Consider the following 18,973-nt stretch of genomic DNA (forward strand, 5'->3'; position numbering starts at 1 on the left):
TTGTATCATTTATCTATCTTGGGCCTCACACAGGCAAACACTGGGGCTAACTCCAATCTGGGATGAGGCTGGTCTCAGGATTGACCTTAGGGTATCATGAGAAACAAAAGATGCTTTTCTTCTCACTCTCCACTAAAAAGTGTAATTAGCATCCTCCCACTCTCAACCCACCAGCTCCTTCAACCTCAACATCTTTAACAAGCTCACTGCTGAAAATAATACTTTTTTCCATCCCACCAACAGAATATACTTTGCACTTTTATTTATTTCAAGAGAACACCCTGTATTCCCCTCCTGCACTACAGCAAACACTGACGAACTTCTGCTGGACTCCAACTCCAGCTGTAGGAGAACTTTTTCTACGTTGGTACTTTATCCAAAGCTTCCAGGCAGTAAACAAGCTGATAAAATAAAATAAAATTTAAGACTCTATTGGTCTGACAGGTAACAGCTAATCCAGACCATCATTAGGGCATCGGGTAATGAACAGACACCCTATAGAGTCAATAACAGAGAAGGTGGCTAAGGTCAGGGAGGCACAGTAATTACAGACTCTCCTGACCCTTTCTTGGATTTTCAGATGGAAGGTGGGGGGAAAACACCAAAAAAAAGCCCCTGAAAACATCAGAGAGGCAGAAATTAAAAATGAACTTTACAGCCCTCCAAAAGGCTGTCATTTTATTCCCCTTATTAATATTCTGAGGTTGGGAGCCTTTCCGTAAAAACATAATTAATTGAGGCCGCGCCGACAGTAAACAAGCAATTTCAAATTAAACCGAAATGACGGCGGCTTCATTTGCAAATGTGAACAGATTCTCAGAGCAGATAAATGAAGTCACCACATAAAGTGGAGATGGAGGGAAAGAAAAGGGTGGGGGTCTTGGCGGAATGGAGGATATAGGGAGAAAAGCTTTGAGGGGTGAATTGATGGAGTCATTAATCTTTACCTGTCTGTGTCACACTGCCACTCATCTCAGAAATGTTTGACTCAATCCTCTGAAGTTGTTTCCTGTCTTCTTTGCCTCCCATGATGAGAGGAAGAAGGTATTTCTGCATGGAGTACAGAAACTTTTTTAGGAAATAGGAATATGCAAAGTGGTCTTTCTAATCTACCTGAAACATCCTCAAAGCCCACCACCCAACCCTCAGCCTTTATCACAGAGCCAGTGACCATTTATCCACACACCTGGCTGAGGAAAGAAATCCCCTCTACAGTAGGCGTTAAATGAAGTTGCAGAAGATATGACTTCTACGGTTACATTTTTGGTGGTCCTAAAAAACAGTTCCTAACTCCATTTAAGGTTTCCCGAGACAGCTCTCAGTCCAGAAAAACATCCGTCACAGAGAGAGTACAATTTCAGATCTTACACTCTTGAATGTGAACACACTGATGTGTCGCAACATCTGAGCTACATCCACAAGGCAAGAAATGCAGAAGTGGGAAGAGGAGGAGAAAGGCCCAGGAAAGGCCAGAGGAAGCACAAGCCAGGGAATGAAAGGTATTATGAAATCTTTTGAACCTTGGCAGGGGAAGGGTTAGGAGTCACGGAAGGAAAAGCGGAGATCTGGAGCACAGGGGAGAGAACTAAGGAACCAGGACTAAAGGAAGTGAGAACCAAGCTAGTACAGAACAGGAGGCAGTTCAGTGACACTGCACACAGCCATGAAATCTGCCTCATTCTGCCCTTGCGGAGGATGGACTGGATCTAACAGGTCACAATTCTCCTCTAACTACAATGGATCCTTCTGCAGCACTGCTCCTATGAACTGAATACGCACTTCAACACGGGCACATCCAAGCACAACATGTCAGGTTAAAAAAATGTGATAGAAGGATGGTCTAGGATGTGGAAACAGCCTTGATAGTGCCTATCAATTCTTTCTCATCCTGGCTTTTGATGCATGTACACCCACTATTGGGGCATACATACAGGATGATTTCTGAGACAGAGCTGATTATCCAAACTGACACGTGTGGGACAGCCTTCTTTTACGTTTAATAGCATTGGTTTCGGATTTCAGTGTCGCTGCACACAGCGCTTACCCTCACAAAGCACAGGTACACATATATGTTTACACTCAGGACATTCTGAAAAGCAAATAGCTTTTGATGACTTTCATAAACAGTTCTCTCTTAATCTTCACAGAACACACAAGGACAACTGTGTTTTATCCTAGCATCCTATCTTTCACATAAAAATCACTATTTGCAAACTCCCTCAAAATCCCATGAAGGGTAGAGGGAATTTATCAACTGTCCCCAAAGATGTCTTACTCCTATGAAAGAATATGGATCTCTGCTAGGCACATAATACGCCTTACGAGGTTTGGATAGATGGAAGAGCAAGATCTGTAAACAAAGAATACTGCAGTAGGATACATTAACGGCATCAGTGACGTTATGCCAAAAAATTTATGTAAATCATCAATATGTGTTAGATATGTGTCATTTAGTAACAGCAATATGTTCAGGCCTGCAATGCCCAGCAGCTGTTGTCTTAACATCTCTCTGGACATTTATTAGCCCCACCATTCTTTGCAAGAATGAAAACATCAGTAAGGTTGGCATCACTACTTTAATATAAAAACACAGGGCCAATATATCTTGATAAAAAGCCATTCTCTTGAGTCATGTAACTTTACTTGCATAGATGGAACATGCTGCTTAGTCTGGCCTCTCTCTCTTAACCCAAGACACAGAAAATTAATTATAGGACAGGCTATGAGAAGTAATTTTAAACGAGTTTTAAAACTTTTCTTGTTAAATATCTACATTTCTCAAATATACCAGTGGCAGTGCCAGTAAGAAAAGAGATGCTTCACCAGCTTGGAACCGACATGATTATTTGGACACAAGCAGCATAACATCATTCTCTCAGAGTACAGTATAAGAGTAGTGAGGGAGATTATTACCTTGTAGAGCTGGTGGAACCCAAAGCCAATGCCTGCCATTATGATAGCCAAAGCCCCATAATCTCGCCATCTGGAGCCAGGCGGACCTAAAGGCCAAAATCAAGAAATAATCATAGTCAGAACTGCAGGTGACAACATTTTCATACACCCATTTTTATCAGAGAAAAGAGCAATGAATAATGACAGTTTTGCTGTATCTTAGCAGGCATAGATTAACTAAGCAGGGGGCATGAAGATGGTGGTAGTCCCTCATGTACAGTGTGCAGGCTTCTGGCCTTAGGACACTGAAACATCTGTCCAGACCTCTAGCATTGACACTGGCCTTGCACAAGGTGTCAAAGGGAGACAAATCAGAGCAGCAATTTAGAAAGTTCCATCAAGCTGTTCTGTCCTACTCTTTTCTTGCAGAAGGCACTCTGAATCCTACTGCACTTTCTGCAGATAACTGTCTGTAGACAGCTACCTAAGGTTAACTCATTCCTTGAATACCAATTGCTCTTCACTATCATAATTTTTGAAAACAAGGACAGAGCCAGAGACCCAGAAGAGTGCACAAAAACAGAAAGAAGGAAGTGTTTTGAGAAAGAAGAGAAATCAGGGCAATAAATGGGTTTACGAAGACTGTGTCAGCAATTACGGACCATTTCAATAAGGAAGGATCCAGTGTCTTTCCAGCCTGAATTACGAATAGGGACCAAAGCACCCATAAATAGCAGAGAGAAAATATGCAATTAAATATCTACAGAGAGAGGTAAAGAAGTACATAAAAGCTTGAGATATTTAACACACAATTCTGCACAGAAGCTTAGCGACTCCACAGAGCAAAGAAAAGATATGGTATGCTCTGCTCCTTCAAGCAGAATCAGAAGACACCTGTAGTTTTCCACCAGCTTTATCCTTTCACCTCCCTCGCAGTTCCCTTAACGAATCTTGTACTGCCCCCAGTTTTCTTTAATAATAAAGAGGATGCAGAGTGATCTTTCCTAAAGTTCAGTGTCAGGATGTGGGTAGAACTGATGAGGTGGAGGCCGGTGTACAGTATCCAAACAGACAGATCTAAATCTACATGTGACCTACAATGCCTCAGAAATGCATTCTATTCTCCAAAGTTTCAATTTAGGCTTTTCAAAGGGAAGCTTAACTGGCTAAAATGGCTGGAAGCTCGTCTCCTTTCTGCTTTGGTCACCTATTGTCATTTTTCCTGTTGTTGAGATCTTCTACAGGCATTTCATTGCAAGAGTTACTCCTACTCCCAGCCCTCAGACAGGCACTGACTCTCAAATACTGGCACTCATAGCTTGCTACATTTTAGGACATAGCGCCTCAAATTATCCGCTGGCTAGAAATCTGAACAAATTAAAGCAGCTCTGTCAGAACTGGTGAATAGTGTCACCAGCAGTATTTTGGGTTGCTGCAGTTGCAGTTTTGGAGCTTAGGCACATGATCAAATTACCATAACTTTTTAACTTAATGAGTTAACACACGTCAGCTAAGCTGCAGTAACTGGCTGTGTACATGTCAGGATTTAAAATGATCTCTGGCTAATTTTGCTGCAAACCCCAGTCATCCATCCCACTTTCCCCTCCTTACTCTGCTCCCACTGTCATTTCTGGTATCTGAAGTCTCTTGGTTGTCCAGTTCTCTGTCCTTCACTTCTGATTAAAAACCTCCTTTTATGACAATGCAACTCGTTCCAGGCTGAACAGCCTATTGTAAAGGGTTAACTAATGTCAGAGGGTCTGTGGGTCCAGCTGCGCCCTGTCCATGGCAGTCCTTGACTGGCTGTCCCTAACTACCTGCTAGCTGTGGTGACCTCTCAGTAGAAAGGAGAGACACCTGTAGGATCCTGTCCGCTTTGCCCCTTCACCTCACTCATCTCTCCCTCCATTCCTGTAATGCTTGAGCTAAGAACATTTTATTGCCCCCTGGTTTTCATTATTAATGAAAAGGGACCAGAATGATCTTTCCTAAAGTTCAGAGAGTCTATAAAGACAAGAAGCTGAAATGCCATTTTACTCGTTTTAGAGATGTGTGAAATAATTCTGTCTTGTGGCAAAAATAAGTGAGGGTGGTGGAGAGGAAAAGTGAGTGAGTGAGGTATGCAGTAAAGGCTCTGCATTGACCACATCAACTTTACAATGTTATGAAGAATGTCACAGCTTTGCCTAAAATCCACATTCAGTCTTCCTTTTTCTCTGCAATACTCTAAAACGTGGAGGTGAGAGAGGGTTAGAAGCTTCTCAGTCGTAACCCCAGTGCTCACACTAATTTCTTTGCATATCCTCAATTTCCCCACTTGTAGAACTGGAATAAAATTTAGAGAAAGTGAAAAAGCACTAATAGCCCAGTTACTCTTCAGTTTCGGCACTGGGGAAGTAACAAACCATTCTGTGTAAGAGACCCTCAAAAGGCATGGGAGGGTCCTCAAAACAGAAGGGACACAGACTTTTTCTCCAGCACTAAGTCTGTGTTTTCTCTGTAAGTATGCTTAATTTTCACAGCAGCAACTGTAAACTGTACTTCTAGAGTAAACACTATTTTTAAGATCCCTATTCATCTCAGAATTAACTTTCCTGATATCAATTAATTAGGGTTTGTGCATCCAGGTAAGGTCAGCCTCAGTAGTATCCACATTTAAAACTGTAGGAACTGAGGCTGGAAGAGGTTATTTTCCAAGAGCAAACAGTGAACCCATGGAAAGAGGTTGAGGGAAAAAAAAAAGAGTTTGGACTCTAGTTACCATTTTTAATTGCAAGAGAAAACAGTCTGTATTCTGCAGCCTCCCACATAATGAAGACACAGGGGTGGGAGAAGAAGATCCAAATGGCAAGAAAAACAGTCACTGGAGATGACTGTTAAGCAGGTGTAAAACCTGCACAAAACCCCATAAATGGAGACCATAAATACCATGGGGAAGAACACAGACAATACCTGGGTGATAAGCATGCAGCTTTGCACACCTAGCTGAGAAACTCCCCTGAGTTTGCTTGTAATTAAAAGGGTTAGAAAAGTAAAAAAAATATAAACCCAATTAATCATTTAAATATTTAAAGTCAGGTTTTTGTCCTCACTGCTGGATTAGTGTATTTCATAACGCCAACAGCAGACAGCCCTGGTTTTTTACTGGGGGTTCATTTTAGAGCATGTTTAAACTAGTCAGATTGAGTGATGCTTCCAGCAACTAATCGCATGTCAAATAAAAGATATTTTATGTAATAAATTACTGCTACAAGTAATTCAAATGTCATTTATCAGTTTTATTATCAGTCAGGCAAAGTCTTGTTTCTCTATATTAATCAAATTCAAGCTTTTTTTAAGCCTTTTTTTTAAGCCATTTTGACACCTCTTGGCAAAAGTACAAACTGGAAGGAAGGAATTACTCCTCCAGAACACGAGGAGAAATAGCAGAGATGGTATTGAGCTAAAATACAGTGTCTAGAAACTTAATTCTTGTCTCTTCCTCCCAAAAGTTATTATAGCCTCTCTTAAACCAAACCCAGGAGGAGTTCAGCAAGTAAGAACTATGCTACTCTGAAGGCTTACACATATGCTTCTCTCTCATTAACTCTTAAAAAATAAGAAAGTACTTACATAGGTAACAGCTACTTCCAACAAAGCTTTAGAACATTAAGTAATACCTACACTAGCAGTTCAACAAAAGGAAGTATTTAAATGGTATGAATTATTTCCTGCAACTTTAAAAATCAGAACAGACTGAGTTGACAACAGCAGGAGATCAAGCAAGTAAAAATCAAAAAGTGTGCACAGGATTTATTGCTCTGACTCACAAGAGTGGACATTTGATGCCAGAGTTGCTGGGAAGATCACCAACTCAGCTTCTGGTGCTGAATGAACTCTTGAGATGGCTTTGAAGCCATCCTGAACTTCTGTACTCATAACCGACAGTTATGAGTTTTAAACACGAAGCAGCAACACCTTGTGGGGAGGGGGGACAGGGAGAAATTAGGTTTCTTAAGACACTAGTTACTGCTTTTCAGCACAGCACCCTCCTCAACCATTTCTCCTTTTTGCTTTGTGGGGGGTAATTCTTTCTCTCTTAGTTTTGTGATTTTGTGTAGAGGTGTCAAAACTACTCAAAAAAAACCTTAAAAAGAACCAAAAATATCACACACAAAGTGGTTCACAGTCTTCAAGACCTGAACTCCAGCAGGTCAGATGCTACGTCACAAGAAACTCAAATGTCTTCTTTGGGGAAGGCAAATATAGCTCATAATCTTTTTCAATGTAAGCTCTTCCAATATAAGTTGTTCCCATCGACAAGTCAACTTACAGATTCAGCAGTCTATATCTATCTCATTAGTCCTTTAGATATACTTTTGAACTTGAAACCTCGAAGCATTCCAACACTAGTGTAATGAATACTCTGTAAGAAGATAAGCATAATAGATAGATAAGCAGAAAAAGTAGCATCTATCTTTCTCTGTACATAACAATCGCTTACAAATCTGTGAAAGATAAATTGACTTAGTAAAATAGCACAGAAACAGCTGTCCTGGAGCAGATTTGGACCAATACAGAAATACTCATCACAGGATTAACATCCAACTGATGAAATAACCTACAGCAAACAAGGCACCTTGAAAAAGCACGGAGACACTGCACAGTCTCATCCACCATCTCCAGAGAAATTCACATATGCTTTTTGCAGTTCTGATACCATGGAAAGCATTTAACAGGAAGACACAAAGACGGATCCATCATTAACAACACCAGTAGCGCACCAGTCAAGGACTATAATGTGGCACACATGACACCTAATCAAAACAAATATTTTGGTCAAACAAATACAATGTATATTTAGTTAGTTATTCTTTTTATACATCAATTTAAAGGTTAAGCTTAAATAGAAGGTCTACAAAGCATGGCTAGAGAGAGGAGGAACAATACTTAATGAACGTATTTGCCACCATTTCCCCAATTTGGGGGGGTGCTAAAAAAGACTGGCTCACAGGCAAAAGCTTTTGGTTCAAATTATTTAAAAAGCACCAATCAGATCGAAGCTAGAGCACCAGTTTACAATTGCAACCCCTACAAAAGCTTGACTTTGGTGGTATTTTTGTTCACCTTTGGTTTCTGAGCATTACAGAACGATACTTTCAGACTTCTCTTTGGAGCTGTTACTGGGAACATTTTGATGTTTAAAAATTAGTTACGTACCAAGGAAGACCTAGGACCTACTAAGAAGAGATTTGACCTAGTAAGAAGAAATTGGGAGCTGGTGCTTTGAAGAAAGCAAAAATAGTAAAAGGAGAAAAAAAACCCCACAGTGATAAAGCTGCAGGGGTTAACAATGATGACAACATTTTCCAGTTTGAATTGCATACTTCTTTCCTGCCCTACTCATATTAGTGGAACACTATAAAATAAAGCACAGACTAACTCTTCCAATACGGTTGTGATAAAGAGTTAGCTGAATGAGCAACAGATAGGGAGGGATCTGGCACTGTTTCTTCAGCAAGAGAGCAGATTTTGCTCTTCTGGCTTTTTCTATGAACTACAGCAGACGGGTATTAGCCCAGGAGGCAGAATTAAGTCCTGGAGTTCACCAGCACACCCAATACAAGTCAGAAATATTCCAGCTCTGAGCCCAACTCCATCACAAATGTTTTTCTTTGCAAACTGTGCCAAACCAGAGTATTTAAAAACTCAGAAAGCAAGTCTAGTATTGTCTCTAGCAATAGCAAAATTATGCTATAAACTAATAAACACAGCCCTAAGTGGACTGTTACATCAGTCAATATCTGACTGAGAACTGTTTAGAAGCAGTATCAAAATCCTATTCTTAATACTTGGCAGGTAGGTGAAGTGCATTTCAAACTGCCAGACACACATGTGAGCTGAACAGCTTCTTTTGATGGATTTTTAATGGTGTGTACTTTGGTTTTTATTGTTTGGAGCTTAGATACTTTTTTGCGAGGTTTGTTTTAAAATGCAAATATATATGTAAATTTTGAGTCTACATAGATTATGTTGGGATTTTAAAAATACTTTGAGAGTATATTTTGTACACAAAATCATACAATCATATTCCATGCAGTCTACACAGAATTTCTGCTGTCATCCCTCAGATTACTGGAGAGAGAAAGCTTGTTAAAATTAAGGATCCTTATTAACTGTTTATTATTTGTAACCTGATAGCACTCTTAAAACTCATTCATACTGGGGGTCCATTGTGCCAGACCTTAAACTTACACACAGGAAGTCACAGACCTTATATTCTAGCTTGCTGTTCATGCTGAAAATACACCTCTTTCAAGTAACTGTTTGGAGCATTAACTGTCAAAGTTCAAGGAGCGTCTGGATGACGCTCTTAGTCATATGGTTTAGTTTTAGGTAGTCCTGCAAGGAGCAGGGAGTTGGACTCCATGATCCTTTAGGGGTCCCCTCCAACTCGAGATATTCTATGATTCTCTGAACTGACAGGTTGCCTGACTAGTTTAGGAAAATAAGTCCTCTAACTAAAATACAAAAATTTTGTGATGATGTCCAACAGTTTGTTGAACAGAGTCCACTGTTGCAGTAACTAAAGATGTAATAGTGTTGCACTTTTATAGCACCTTCTATCCAAGAATCTATCAGCCCTATCATATATTAATGATCTAGATATTAGGAAACCCTACTGATGAGGGGAAGCATGACCTTAAGTTTTAGAAGGGAAGACTGAGTCCTACGTTGACTAAATGCTTTTTTCAAGTCCTTATAGTGGGTCTGAATCCAATTTGTATTGACTATACACCTTCAGGCCAAGAGCTGTCATAGGCTAGTACGTATGATGTTTGTTTGTAGACGATGATCATTTATATTTCATTTTCCTTGTGTAACATGATCTCGTCACAGACAGCAACAACTATGACGTGAATTCAAAGTAACATTTGGCGTCTGATTCTGACAAAAAGTATGGCATTAGTTGAATTGAAATCTAGGATCTGGCGCAGAAATCTGTGAAATTGCTGCAGAAATCACTGCAGAAAGCGACAGGACCAGATGTTTTTCAAAGTGTTACTTACTATACAGCACAGGGTGAGAGGGCTGAGTTGGCACCAGCTGTGTAGAAGGACCTGGGGACTGTGGCTCATCCGTGCTTGTGCCCGACTGCTGGAAAGCCAGGTCAATTTCTTCATCTGTCAGGCCTGGGGGAGCAGAGGAAATGAAATCAGTTTAGCACCTTTACCCACTTGATGCACGCATAATTAAATTCTCAAGCCAGGCAGAACCCTTTCAAGCTGCAAAGAATTTTGGCACTGACTTGAGCAGTAATGCCTCCCCAATTTTGGATTCACTGGAATGTCTCCCTCTCTCTTTCTCTGTTGCAATTTAACCTTAAGCGACAGAATATTAGCCTCAACGCTGCTTCCAAATGTGGCTCATTCAATTTCCTTAATTTATCCTTGAGTTTATTGCTGCTTTTGAAGTAGCTTTCTATTGCAATTCTCCATTCTTCCCCCGAAAAAAAGATACCATCAACTGCAAATGTGGCTCATTTTAATCTGTAATGGTGTAAAAAAAAAAAAGAGGGGAAAAAACTAACAATAATGCATGAAAACAGACAGGGAAACAAAAAACTAATTATTGGGTTAGACGACTAATTAGTCTAGATCGTTTCCGAAGACGGGAATAATTTGCTTTATTTTATGACAAATGCAGAAATAAAAAGAAAAAATCAGGACTGACTGTGATTAGTATGAATGGGACACAGAATGTAAGGAGGAAATAAAACTATAACAAAACAGATCAAAACAAGGCCAAGCCCAAACTTTCAGCTTAGCATTGCCCCGGCCTATCGCTGCATGATTAGATTGCCCTAGGGTAGCCTGTTTTTTATTTCACGCAGAGCTGTAGTAACACTGCACACATGGCACATGTTGGTGCAGTCACTCCTGCCATCAGGAAATGCCAGGATGACCATCTGTATTTGGCCACAACATATGGAAAGGATTTGGCCAACATTGGGGAAAAGAAAGGCAGCAAAGGATTCACAATGACCAGCATCTGTGAAGAGGGAAGCACAGCTGGATTATTTTTTCCAATGGGAGAAAACATCCTCTAGAAAAAGATTTTAGTACTCAGATGGCAACCATGATGTGGGGCCTGGACAGCTGCGTAATATTTGTTATGTTATTCTCCCATACAGAAGCAGAGAGCCAGTGCCCCTGCTATGAGGAACATGTGAAGTGATTCAGGACCTTTTATTATATGTGCAGTGTGTACACAAAAACATTCAGAAATGCTGGAAGTGAGAATATAGATTTAAGGAAAGAGATTTAGAAGAGACAGACCACTTGATTCTCACGCAGTTGTTGTGGGAACTGAGCACAGTGAGGAAAATGGTATGAGTATGACAGCAGTGGGAGAAAAATGGGAGAATAGTTTCTCTCCATCACCTCCACTCAAGATCCATGAATTATTGCTAGTAGATGAAATTCCTGAACTTAATCCTTTAAAACACTTAGCTTTTTAACATTACCGGGAGATACAATGTGGCCAGGCTTCTGGGCTTTTTACCTAAGTTTTGAGAAATTTTTGCAGGATCTTAAACTTCACTGAATACTGAGGGTCTAGACAGAATAATCTGTAGCTCAAATAATATTGCCAGAAATAAATACGCAAATCTGTTTCAGAAATGTTATTTAATATCATAAAGCACTAACACAGTGCTTCTGGTATTCAGAAGGCTTTATAACTATTATCCGATCTTCCCCTATTCCTGTGAGTACATGAGGTAAGTTCCTATGAGATACTGTTCTATCTACACTACAGGGCAGATACTGATGCACAGAGAAGTTAGGTGATTTCTCTAACATAACAGAATATTGTCAGTGTCAGGAACAGTATCGAAAATCTAAAATTCCTGATCTCTGGTCCTGCAATCTGACAAAATCACCCCTTTACTTGTATTTGATGCATGCCTCAAAACCACACCTAACAGTATGGAACAAGACTTGCAGTGAGCATAATAAAAGGCACATGAACACAACTCAGCCTACTGTTCTAGTCACAAAAGCAGTATTTATGGTGTCTAACCCATGTTAAAAAGCAAAGTCCTAATCAGAAAGAAACTGTTTTAACCAGCTTCTAATTATCCAATGTAGGAGAAAGCATAAACATGCCAACACTGCAGATCACTAGCATCTATGGAATTTCATGAAGATGGAGGCAAAATTAGCTGGCTGCAAATGTGGCTCCCACTAGAATAGGGCATTTTGTTCTATTTCCATGCAAAGGTAGCAAATCTGATAATATTTAACACTTAGAAACATACGTAAGTTATGGAGGATCCTTACTTCACTCTACAAAAAGAGCAGGAAATAATGCTTATTGTTGCCTAACCATACTGCCCCTTCTGTTCTCATACTGTTTGAGAAAAAACCTAAAATGTTGTGCAGATAAAATGCACTTCTAGCATTATTCTAGTCTTGCCAAGTAGGGACACTGAAGTATCACTGTTTGCATTAAAACTCTGCTGTACTGTGAAGAAAAAGCCGATGTGAATGATAGAAAGATGGGAAACCTTTCACATTTGAGTTCCTTGTTTGAATCCCGTGCAAAGCAGTGCAAATTAAAATTGTTGTTACTTCCCTGGACTATTCTGGTGCCTTGTGAAATGTTCTCGTTCACGGTACTAGTGGCATTATACAAAAGAACATCACAACTACGTCCCTTCTTAATTATCAGAGGAGAAGACTGGGAGTGCCATCACCTTGGAACACCTCCTTTTTATTCATCTGAACAAGATGTTTTTAAGGCCGTGTCATCTCGGCCTCCAAGCATCAGGGGAATAATCTCCCAGAGCTGATTCCTTAAGCATATATATGGAGTAAGTCTGCACTGCAACTAGTCATCTGTGGATTCAGAAATATACCTGCCTTCATGGTTGTCATTTCTCACACACACTAACAAACATGTACAAGATATTCTAAGACTATCCTAAGGCAATTACAATTAACTCATCAAAATTACCTTTGGACTTACTCACCACGTACATACATGTATGCACACAGTATGAGTTTTCCAGGCCCCAAATTATTCAACTTTGATATATTAATTACATAGAAAAGTGGGAATTTCTAAACAAGATCAAAGTGTCATCTGTTGCAATATCTCACCTTGCTTTATTTTATCACAGTCCTTCTATCACTGCATTATAGAAAAAAGTATCCATGGTCCATTCATTGTTCTAATCTAGCAGGAAGCTGGTAACCCCAAAATAATACCACTTCCCTTGGATGCAAAAGCAATGTCATGAAAACTGGAGCTTTGTGTCTCATGTAACTCTCAAATATGTATGTCAAGAAAATCACCTCAGTTTAATAGAAGAATCGCTCCAAATACACTTTCTCAACACTTTGGAAAACAAACATTTTAGTTCTTCTGGAGTTGCAGCAAGATCAAGACCATGCAGAATGCAAAAGGTTAAAAGGAACAATAAAGGAAACTGCCAATTGTAAGTGAATTATATTTGGCTTTGAAAGCTGAGCCACGGCTATATTATAAAAAGGCATCTCTTTGCGTTGTTTACCATCACCCTGACTAATGCAGACCTTTTTTTTTGTTTTAAATAATCTCATGCAAATTAGACACACACTTCCTTCCAGTTGATTGCTATCTGCAAGGAATAATCTAACCGCAGAGGGTACTGAGCAAGGACTGAGCTGAGGAGAAGGATGCAAGGAAACTGTCTTCATAGCCCCACAGAATGCAAACCTATTCCCTTCCCCCAACCATCCATTTCATTCCTCTACAGCACCACAGCCGCTGCACAAAGAATTAGTCATAATTTTCACAAAGCCTTAAAATTTCCTTTTCAGGCTTCAGGGTGTTGATTTGAATAATCCAGCACTCATCACTGTTTTGCACTCAAAGGTTCTTACTGACCCTCTTTTGTGACTGTCACTGCTGCCACTCAATTTTCAGAGATCACTCAGCCTCTGTAAATTGTAAACACAGAATCAGAGCCAGTCAGAGAATAAAATGGGCTGTCACAAACATCTCTCGGTGCCTGCACCTCAGGTATCGTATAAAATGCTCCTTTGCCCAAGAACTTTTAAGACTTCACTGTATGTTTAGGCCCTTTATAATATCTACTACTATTTAATATAAGGACCTCAAGTACACCAAAATACGGTTCCTTTTAGGACCACTGTGAAGTAGAGGAGTACTTAGAGGAGTACTGTTACCCATATTTTACAGAGGAAGAAGTGAGACACACAGATATGAGAAGAGCTCCAAGGTCAGAACCAAACTTCTGACAGTCAGAAAATAAAACTCAGGAGATGTGAGTCCCAATCTGTTGTTTTACCATAAATCCATTCTTCTCTATTTTCTGGATGAAACACAGTAGCAATAACTGCAATGCAAAATCCTTGCATGAGCTAAACTAGATGAGCCACTAAGTTTTTTCTTCCTTCTCTGACACAGGCTCTGACATTTCAGTGACAACCCTTTCTACCATCCCAGCCACTGAGCATGTATTTTTCTTCTTTATATTCCCCCTTGCATTGCTCAACCCAGTAATTCATTCAAGATTTTCACAACCTGAAGGCAACATTAGTTTTAGGGAGAAAATTTCTGATTAGGAAGAAATAAAGAATTCTGCCATAATAGGGAAAGGTAATGGAGAGAATTAAGTTCCTTTAGTGGCTTTCCAAAGCCAGCTTTATTACCACTCTGACAGACCACCCTGGAGCAACCATCACACCTACCCTTTTGCTGGGACAAAAGGCAGGGGAGGGGCGCAGGGCAGGGGGTGGTATCTGTTGTTGTTTTCCTCGTACATGCACACACTTTCTATTAAGAATAAAATAAAATAGAAATGGACAACTTGTTTAGCTACAACAAACTATATGACTACCCAAAGTTAGTGCATGGTATCATATGACTAAAAGAAAGATCTACTGGTAGACGCCCTGATACGACATTACACTCTTGTTCCTGGAAGCGACCGAGTCAACTCTGCCCAGAAAGAACATGGTCACATTTTAAAAGAATCATCATAAAAACCTTCTGGGATCTGATCCAGACTAATGATTCCACCTGTTCAGTCAGTTACATGCAGTGCTGGGTGATTCTTTCATCAAATGCTCATCTTATAGCCTACTCTGTGCTTAGTTGAACACATTTCCAGAAGGTCAAAAAGGCATAGTCTCCGGATCCACTTTTTTCCCCACACCTTGGTTCATGGGGCATTCGTGAGGCTGAGCCCAACCCAACATTTTTACAAAACCTAAGGTCTCAGAAACATAATTGTTTTTTTTTACCCTTCATTTACATTAAGACACTGTATTTGAATGTAAACATCCTGCTGCTGCACTTCCAGCTCAAACGTTGTGTAAAGGAACCCAAACCTCAAAGAGAAATTGGCTGGTCTCAACTGTCAGGCCGAAAAATGCAGAAATAAAAGTAATTTGAAAAGTTACTGAAAGGGCTTGAATTCTTACAACCTATTCATCTACAAGACTGTACATTATGCAATTGCAATCTTTAAGAAACGTTATATACTTTAACCCATCAGGGTAACTAAGCAGCAGTCAAAACTGATAAAGGTGCTCTAACCTCAAGCTGCACAGCACTAAAATAAGGAAGGAAAACCTGACTGACACTACAATGCTAAGAATTACAGTGAGCCAACCAGGAAGGAAAAGGTTAAAATAAAAAGTATTTTGGCATAACAAATATAAATAAATAAATAAATCTGGCAGCAGTTTCTCTTCCTGGCCAAGCTTTTTGGAGTCTATAATAAAATGAAGTGTAATGGAGGAGAGGAGGGCAATGTCAGAGGGTGAGGGTTTGGGAGAGAGGTTGTTAAGTATCTCCCTCTCCTCAGCTGTGTTTACTCCATTTACAGGACCTCTGGTGATTGATAGACAGACAAAAGAAAAGCAACCAGATAGTAACCCCCCTCTGGGAGCATCAGTAAAGGGGATAACTCCTGACATCATCTAGAGCCCCAAACTCTCCTTAGACACTTGTAATTAAAAGGACAGAGCAAGATATGCAAACCAGAGAAAAAGTAAAAGAGATTCTTTTTTTTTTTATTTATTATTAACATTTTGTTGGAACAGTGGAGTGCAATAAGGACTCTCAGAGCCGTTAAAAGTCGTCGGGTGACCTGCAGACCCCTATTTCCCAGAGCCTTGTATAAAATTGAATTTTTTAAACATAAATTACACGTAATGACGACACTGTAAAAACTAACAGTAATGGAAAGCTGTGCTGTATTTCATTAGCCTGTATTATTCCGTGCCACCTGATCCAGCCGGGCCTTGTTTATGAGTTAGTGTGTTAGCAGATGCCGATGGAAGCATTTGCTTCGACCTTGCTCTTCTCATTGGGGCATGAAATTACGACGGCAGCACCTTGATATTACAGCCATAAATACAGTAAACTGCAAATTTAAGCCAACGGCTCCTATTGTCTCTGAACATAAAGCTGATCGGTATTTATTTAAAAGGAGAACGAAAAAAAATATTATATATCACCTTGTTTATGGGTCCAGTCCCCCCCCTTCCCCTAATCTGCCTTATTCACTTGGTTAAATACTAAACAAACAAACTAAATCCTCCCTATTTTCTACTGATTAAATATTCTTATGAAATGAGTATTGTCTTCAGAAAACTGGATCGAAGTATTTTCACTCTGAATAAGAAAGGGCGACTTGTTTAGCATGTCTTGGAAAAACAGGAACATGTACTACAACTTTTCTTCTCAGTTTTCTCTACATGAGAAGTTCAAAATGTAAAACGAAAAAGTTGCTTCTGGTCACTCATTCATGTTTGTGTGTAACACATATGTGTATGCACATGACAGAGAGAAAGAAAAACGTTTCCTTCCAGTTGTTTTCTATTTAAAAATATCTCCGTTGTTAATACTATTTCAAAACAAGGAGGAAAGATCCAGAAAAAAAAATTGCACTAAGATTAATGGGAGGGGGAAAAAATGCATAGGATTCCTTCCCTGAGGCAGCAGACAGCAAGGAGAATGCCTCATTCTCCTACGGGCATTTTGGGTATATACCCCTGTTCACTGACAACATACCCACAAAAATTTATCAGAGGGGAAAAAATCAAACACAAAGGCAAAAGGACATTGTAATATCACAAAGCATATCGTGGCATAAATCACAGCATTATAAGTCAGTGCAAAATGTATTTCACTGGTAGTTTCCAGGCAGGGAAAATACAGTTTCACTTGTAGTGAGAGGTCAGGTCTTCCTCTTCTAATGTAAAGTAAGCTTCTTGCTTACATGAAGTACGTTATCTCTGTTCCACATAGCAAAAAAGGACGAGGTACCTTAAGTAAAAGCTCATTGGGAGCTATATATTTCAGGGGCCAAAGCACTAAGAGGAGAATACAAGAAACAACAGGCAGGACGAAGTGCCTGGATAATGGGACTCAGACTTGGGATTCTGAAATGCAAAAGTCCTATTAGATGCAGTGCTATCACAGCCTTAACAGGACTTGGACACCTTGTTTTTTAACTAATCTACAACAAATCTTCAGATAGAAGACATCATAATTCAACAGGCACAATTTTTGCTTCACAAAAAGTTCAAATTAGAAAAAAGGCAGACAGCAACATGACTCTCAATCAAACAAGACACATTCGGAAGTCCTCACTAACCTGAATTACAGAACCAGAAGTTTTGCTACAAAGCCCAGTTAAATTCCTATACAACAAGCATCTGTGTTTTTGCAGATGTCCAAAGACAGTCCAAAGACCTGTCTATTACAGAGTCATTCTAAGAATACCACGATCAGCAAAAAAGACAGAGGAAATAAGTCTGTCTGTAACATAAGAAAAATCTCTCCTTCGAAAAACAGGGGGAAATTTTATTTTATCATCATCAATATGGGTTTTATTTTTAGGTGTCCTGCCTTCAGCTTTTCCGTTCTGTTATCATACAAGCAGAAGAACAGTACCCGATAGAAAGCCTCCTTTGAGCGGACAATGGTAGAGTAAGTCCACCTGTCTGCTGCACCACTAGTGATGAAGAGACAACACATGTGACTAAGCTGGAAGTCAGTGCTGTAACACAGGAACACATGACATCCAATTCAGCCAGTACATGATGTGAGAACACTACATAGAGAACAAAAACCTCTGCATATTTGAAAAGATTTCAAATTAATATCTACCTTGGGGTTTGAAGGCTTTGAAGACTCTATGCCAAGATGCCAATTCTAAGGTAGTTTATCAGGAACAGAACATAACCGAGGCTCTGACCTTTGTTTAAAAGAAGCCCATATAGGGCAGAAATCCAGATAATGGAAGAGACACTACTCTAGTAACCACAGTGCTGTCACAATCTGTTACCACAACTGACAACCTCCCTAGAAATAACACTATGCGTTCAGAGAAAACAAGTATTAGATACACTAAATGGGTAAGTCTCCAAGCATACCCAACCTGTGATCTGCAAATGTTTGCTGTTATTCCTGCAGAGAAACAAGTCTCATGGTGATGGTTCCTGATCCTCATTACTTGTATTATAATACTCCTTAGAAACCCCGAAAGGCATTCACTGTGCAGGTATTGTGCCAGGTACTGTGCAGAAACAGAGTAGCAGGCAGTCAGACCCGAAGGGTTCAACAGTCTGTGTGAAGGAAAGACAGGTTTGGAAAGAAAAACATGGCACATGTAAGTGAAGTAACTTACCCAGAGTACACAGCAGGTCTATGAAATTTCCCTTCTATTAAATTGGGAACTACAACAAAAAACATTCTATAAAGGTAAAAGGTTATTAATGTCTTCTATAAGTTCATTTCCAGAAGTAGAACCGTTTGGTACACAGCACTTCAAAAACCTAGAAACTAAACTTCATTACCAAAAGTCACCACAAATTTTGAGAACAGCAGTGTCAGAAAATGTTTCTGCTTCAGATCCATTTACTTTGTGTGAAATAAAAATATTTTGTTAAGCAGCTTGTTGAGCAAAAGTAACAAAGTGATTGGCCTTTGGCTACTCTTTGATCTGTGATAATATCTTTAGGAGCTTCTAAGGAGAAAGCCAGAGGTTGTCTCAAATATGGGTAAGGTAAAACAC

The 18,973-nt window shown here is 39.7% G+C and overlaps 1 protein-coding gene across 1 annotated transcript in view; it reads right to left on the minus strand.

Annotated features, from left to right (window-relative positions):
- PEX14 (peroxisomal biogenesis factor 14) overlaps positions 1-18,973 on the minus strand; it is a gene marked incomplete at its 5' end in the record, with an annotated part of 40,507 nt that overhangs the window by 6,887 nt on the left and 14,647 nt on the right. The window contains 3 exons of the mRNA XM_010296314.1: positions 948-1,050; positions 2,914-2,999; positions 9,942-10,064. Of these exons, the coding sequence (XP_010294616.1) occupies positions 948-1,050; positions 2,914-2,999; positions 9,942-10,064 (312 nt within the window). The remainder of the gene's footprint in view (positions 1-947; positions 1,051-2,913; positions 3,000-9,941; positions 10,065-18,973) is intronic.

Source organism: Phaethon lepturus, unplaced genomic scaffold, assembly GCF_000687285.1.
Source record: "Phaethon lepturus isolate BGI_N335 unplaced genomic scaffold, ASM68728v1 scaffold17741, whole genome shotgun sequence".
Classification (NCBI taxonomy): domain Eukaryota; kingdom Metazoa; phylum Chordata; class Aves; order Phaethontiformes; family Phaethontidae; genus Phaethon; species Phaethon lepturus.